The sequence below is a fragment of the Rhamphochromis longiceps genome, linkage group LG9 (assembly GCF_057381845.1).
Source record: "Rhamphochromis longiceps isolate RC_006_pf linkage group LG9, R_longiceps_female_GT1.1, whole genome shotgun sequence".
Taxonomy (NCBI): Eukaryota; Metazoa; Chordata; class Actinopteri; order Cichliformes; family Cichlidae; genus Rhamphochromis; species Rhamphochromis longiceps.
The window spans coordinates 23,868,656-23,874,615 of record NC_140565.1 but is presented as its reverse complement, the minus strand read 5'-3'; the positions used below and the strand labels follow the sequence as shown (position 1 = coordinate 23,874,615).

Below are 5,960 nucleotides of genomic sequence, written 5' to 3'. Positions count from 1 at the left end.
ATTTTATTGTTGCATTAATGGACCGTTCTTGCACCGAATGTTTGTGCGCTACCGTGTTTTTCTGCATTTCGCCTTGCCGTGTTGTTTTGTAATATTGTCATGGGAGTTGAACTGACGCCAGATTTCTTCCTCTCATTCAGGTGGCGGGTGGACTCTAGTACTAGATCTTCATTTTCCTAATCAGCTCTTCTGCTCTCTCCTCCAGAACGGGTCGTCCTTCCCTCGACCTCTGTGCTCATCCATTTCCTTCCAACTCTTTTAAGATTTCTTGTCCTTTTCACTGACTCATGATGTTTCCTTATGCAGATCCCTTTTAGCCAGGCACATTTAAGTAAGGAAGTATTGGTTGTACTTAGCTTGTTAGGGCCACCTTTAGTACTATGTTGAAGCTTTTTGCTGCAAAAACATCCTCAAATACACTATAGGTTTCAGAGCCAGGACATTTTCAAGGAGCAGGTAAGAATATATTTGCTTTGGAGTTCAGTTTCAGTGGAGTCGAGGAGCATTTTATAAATAAACTGGGAGTCCATCCAGCGTGTTACACGTGTCTCACTCCTGTCACAGCTGGAAGAGGCTCCAATCCGTTCTGCAACAATGACCTTTACAGGCAGCAGAAAATAAATAGATACCTTTATATTATTTTTGCAATAATATTTTGCAAAAGTTGACTATTTTCACGTGTAAATAAATGTTTTCAATGTCTTCAAAGTGAGTAGTTACCTGTCAAATCACGATGATTAACACTTGAGAATCTGTCAAAGTCTTATAATAAGTTTTGCCAGTGATCCAATAGTCTAACAACTACAGCGACCAGGTAGCAAGCTTAATGAGGAACCACGGCTGCAACCACACAACATTTTCATCCCTCTTCCCTCCAAACCAGGCTCACGTGACGCCTCGTGACCTATTACATGTTTATTATGTGAAAGCGGTGCAGCACAAGAGTTTACACATGATTTTTGGTTGGATAATTGTTTTGAAACACTGAAAAGAAGTGCTAAGTAGTAACATGCGTACAGATGAAGCTTATGCATAAGTCTAATCTAACTTTACATCACTTCCACTTTCTCATGCTGTCAAGCTGATTGTGACATCACTGGTATCATCTTTCTTCTTCAAAGCAATCAGCCTTCACTTCCCGTACATTAAATCTCACTGCACATCTGTCATTCTCTCTTGCAGACGCCTTCATGCAACCCACCTCCTCCCCATCTCTGCCTCTCCCTCATCAGTCAGTCTCCATTTAAGCCTCCATCTTCATCTCCACCACCATTGTCTAGACTCTGGGGGGTCTAGACATTCCTTATCGGCCCATTCCTTTTAAAGAGCTCTCCTTATTGAAGTACTTTTAGTTTCTGGAGATTTCAGGTTTCAATCGTGTGGTCTCGGACATGTTTTTGTTTGTTTGTTGGAGACTTCAGGCCTCTGTCCCCTCACATTCATCCAGCACAGAGTTCAACCTCGAGGCTCTGACACACAAAATATGGGACGGGAAGTAAACATTTTCCTAAATGGGTAAACATTTGGCAGCCAAAGTCATATGAGTTTGGAGATATGTCGATTTTTGGGGCATATTTTTAGAGCCTTTGTGAAATGTTTTAAAATGAAACAGGAAGTTGGGAAGTTTATGGCCCCGCCGCCCACCCTACTTCCTTCGCTCAGCCATGAAAGACATGTGGAGAGAGATAAAACAGTGTGTCAACAGACTGCCAGAGGCTGGCCAGTATAGCTCTGACACAGTTTAATGTTACAGATATTTAAAATAGTTTGTTATCTGCTTGTACACCAGTTTTTGCTGTGACTAACGCTTACATGTGCTTTATAAACCATTATTAATCATTTAATTAACCTTTAAATGCTGATTAAGAATTATAAAGAGGAAAACTCACAGTAAAAAGTTGCAAGGTTGCAAAACAACACCGTGGCCACTTTAAAACCTCGGACAAATAATACTATCATTGAACCGTTTCCTCACCTGGCTCATGTGTGCCCAGCCCAATTTTACTCTTTAAGTGTGTTTGTGTGTGGGGGGTGGGTGGGGGGTGGGTATGTATCCATGATCGTTTATGTTAATGAGAGTGTGGGGAGTGAGTTGGAGGGTGGGGTGGGATGGGCTGCTTTTAACCATGTAAAGCACTTTGTGCTACATTTTTGTATGAAAAGTGCTTTATAAATAAAGATTGATTGATTGAACCATTTGATCTTCATTATAAAAGGCTCAGTGGAGAATATGTACAAGCCAAAAATGTTTGTGTTTATTTAATAAAATAAAGACATTAAAAAATGCCAAAAAGCACAAAGTTTATTTACCAGCATGGATTTTAACAAAATCTGCAGGATTCATTCCTCAAGTTACTGACATTGATTATTTTAGTTTAAATTAATTAAAAATAATCATAGTTTTCTATCACCGTTTTCAATTTAAGATCTCAACAACAACATGATCATTAAAATGAATTTGTTAATTATTATTTCCATTACATTTTTAATGACATGACATGGAAGGACAACACACTCAAGATCTACGATATATAATATAATTTAAATAAATATGCCATTCTGAACTGTTTCATGAGAGCAAGCGTCTGGGTATGTGGCTGCTTTGCTCTTAGTAACTGCCGGGATCCACTGACTCGGGCCTCTGGGGGCTTGGACCCAGGTACTGTTCAAACTCGCTGCGATCCAGATCATACAGCATATCAGCCTTAACCCTTTCTAAGTAGAACTCCAGGGATGGCCCAGGAAGGCACTGGGGGCCTCCATAGACCCTGAACTCCCTCTGATTCCCAATGGGAGCTGCAGGACTGGAGAAACCTTCCTGGATGTGGCCCTGCTGAGGGTCAAAATACCCTTTAGCCTGTGCAGCGTACACAGGAGGGTTTGAGTATATGATAGGATTATTTGGGGCTGTGGCTTCTTTTCCTTGGTCTGGGAAGTCAGGGGTGTTTGCATAGCTGCTGTGACAAGAGGTGTAGTTAGCTGAGGAGTTTGGGAAGGTGTGTGCATTTTGGAAAGGCTGCTGGTGATTCTGGAGCAGGTAGGTGAGGTTGTAGGGAGGTCTGAAGCCTGAGCTGCATAATGAAGGTGTCGATGCTTCTGGAGTCTTTGGGCTTTTCTTAAACTGCTTCCTCCTGCGTGGCTTGTACTTGTAGTTAGGATAGTCAATGGTGTGCTGCACTCTTAGACGCTCAGCTTCCTTCATGTAGGGACGTTTTTCAGCCAAGGACATGGCTTTCCAGGCTTTCCCTGCAGAATAACACAGCAGTAGAGCTCTATACATTGACTAGCTTGATAAAACTGACCTTTGACTAATAAAATAAAATCCTGGTTTGAGGCCATATCTGAAACATGTTGTGTTATTTAAGAAACAAAAGACACAGATTCTTATTTTACCTAGTATTTTGCTCAGGTCGGTGTTTTCCAGGTCTGGGTTGAGCTGTGCCAGTCGCCGGCGCTCCTCTTTGGTCCAGATAATGAAGGCGTTCAGGGGCCTCCTGACCCTCTGCTGTGCCGCAGCAGATTTGGGTTCGGGGCTGGTGCAGCTGGAGTCCGAGTTCGCCGAAAGCGGGCTGGAAGGCCCTGAACTCGGGGAACACACCTGGGCCATCTGGTCTCCGTCTGCGATTGGCAACTCTTCGCTGCACGAAACGGAGCTGCAGAACTGGAAATCTGCGGGGTCCTGACCGAAGTACATGTTTGCAGATGGCTCTGTTGCTGGCTGTCATCCTCCTGATGATGAAGAGTTATATATGTGGGCGCTCCTCCAATGGGAGGCCAGGAGGAGTGGATTTAAGGTGTGAATTCCAGGTGTGTTCTCAGGTCTGTGACCCGGCGACCCAATCAACGATTTTACGAAACTTCAGATTGGGGTCCGTGTAGAGTCTGTCTATACCCCACAGTTTTTTTAATCTAATTAGAAAAATAAAGTTTCACCCGTTTTATTGTCAAACGGAATAAACTCAAAGTCAACGTAATTTGTGTCTTTATCCACGTGTAGATGACACAATGGAGGTTCTGCACTGGGACAGGATTTATGTTTGTGAGGTGAAAACGTGACACTTTTATATCTTCTACATAATCAAAAAAGGTTTAAGACTTGTTAACATACTCAGATACAAACACGTGAGCTTTGCGCTCTTTAAATGGACAAAACAGACACACAAACACACACACACACACACCTTGTTGTTTTTACCTCTGACCCACCTATTAAACCCCCATTAGTAAAACCAAATCACGCCTTTTGATCAATAGTGCCTGAGGGCCAGGGAAGGAACTGATGAGCCCACATCAAAAGTTTTCAGGAGGCAAGGCTGGTTACTAATTACACTGTGTCTTTCAGCTCTTATCGGCCATCCACTGTCTTTATCAAAGTTCATTTTACACAACTGAATCAAACGTGATCAAGGCGCGTTTATAACGCGATTACTGCTCGCAAATGTTTGCGAACACGCACACAGAGAAAAGCGTTGATAGGCCCACACAAAGACCCATGATGAGCCATTATGCGGGACAGCAAGAAGGAGAAATTGCCCGACCTTATCGGTCTCAGCAAAAAGATGAAATAAACAGTGGGACAGGCTGACTGGCTCCCCGAAAAAAAGTGGATTGAAATCCTCAGACATTCAGACGCACAGAAACTGCAGTTGGCGCATCGCTCTCCAATTCCAGCTCAAACTGTCTGTGCCACCTTCTTTACAAAGTTTTATCCTAATTTAATTCCAACACACACACGAACAGATTTTATTTAATTTGCTGCGAATATTAAAGCTTTCCTTCACACTTTATACAGTTTGTAAACGAAGAAAACTGTCAGGACCGCAGTTTCTTTACAATAACACACAAAAAAGGAAATAGCCACCAATTAAGTCCACGCAATGACATTATAGTGATAGCAGCAGTCATTTACAAACACAATGGGATAAAAGTGACTTTAAATGAATAGAAATGACCAGCCCAGAAACCCGGGAGGCTCGCGCTCCCTCTGTAATGCAATTGGATGCCATTACAGGTGCTAGCTTCCCCTTTACGGTTTCCATGAATGTCTGTCTTTGCAACTGACGGCATGCATTAGACAGACAATAGGTGCATTATGCAGACATTTGCAACTTTGAGTCTGCAATATATGTCTGTCTGCGGTCCTGACTCTCCACCATTTGAACTGAAGAAGCTTCTCGGATGAGAGGTGAAACGTCTTCAAGTAACTTAAAGAAGTCCAGACGCTTTTCTTTGCAAGCTCCTTTGACCAGTCTGCAATATACTGTGCATCCGTGAGACCTGCACCTGCTCTGCATTATCTACTTAGCAGAGTCACTTACGCGCAACTTTAAAGTGTAAATGTTCTACGGTGCTGTTTAAAGTACAGAGGGTTAATACACAAGGGTTTGCACTGATCTTAAGGCGAGTTCTGCTAGAATACACATATTGAAAACACAAGTCCCCACTTTAAAGGGCTTTCCAGTGAGCCTCGAAATGAGCCCGTAATAGGAGGTTTTTTATTTGCTTTTGCTTTGGACTTTGTTTTAACGTCGCAGTCAATCAGGTGAAATGGAGATCTTTAAGAAAATCAATAATGTGTCACGCAGGCAAACTCAATAATAGACGTAATTAAGGTGAGTTGTTTCAACCGTGTTCCCACTATTGGCGACCAAATATAAAACTAAGAGTCGAAACTGATAAGCTGGTATGTAGCTTTGGTAAAGAAACCAATAAAAAAACAAAACAAACCCATGACAAATGTGGAGGTTATATGTCAGATTTAAAGTCGAATTACTCGTCAGAATAACTGGTGATTTGGTGGTGGGGGAGGTGGGGGTGTCCTTGTTTCACAGCTTGTCAGAATTATAGGTTGAATCCACATCCGCGGGGTAGAGCGGGACGCATGCTCCAACGTGCTGTGAAATGCGCTAATGGATTTAATCAATTACCTTGAATGGCGCAGCGTGAATACAATAATGTTA

General features: G+C 42.5%; 1 protein-coding gene across 1 annotated transcript; it reads right to left on the bottom strand.

Annotated features, from left to right (window-relative positions):
• Nucleotides 1-2,284: 2,284 nt before the first annotated feature.
• On the bottom strand, nt 2,285-3,758 carry sox32 (SRY-box transcription factor 32). The gene is made up of 2 exons (XM_085417804.1): nt 3,394-3,758; nt 2,285-3,246 (listed from the first exon to the last, which is right to left on the bottom strand). The coding sequence occupies exons 1-2, from the start codon at nt 3,692-3,694 to the stop codon at nt 2,609-2,611; spliced, it is 939 nt and encodes a 312-aa protein (XP_085273930.1). The 5' UTR covers nt 3,695-3,758; the 3' UTR covers nt 2,285-2,608.
• Between the last annotated feature and the right edge of the window lie 2,202 nt (nt 3,759-5,960).

Coding starts and splice junctions, on each gene's coding strand:
- sox32 (XM_085417804.1), bottom strand. CDS start 3,694: ATGTACTTCGGTCAGGACCCCGCAGATTTCCAGTTCTGCAGCTCCGTT. Junction 3,247..3,393: donor CGACCTGAGCAAAATACTAG/GTAAAATAAGAA, acceptor GTTATTCTGCAG/GGAAAGCCTGGAAAGCCATG.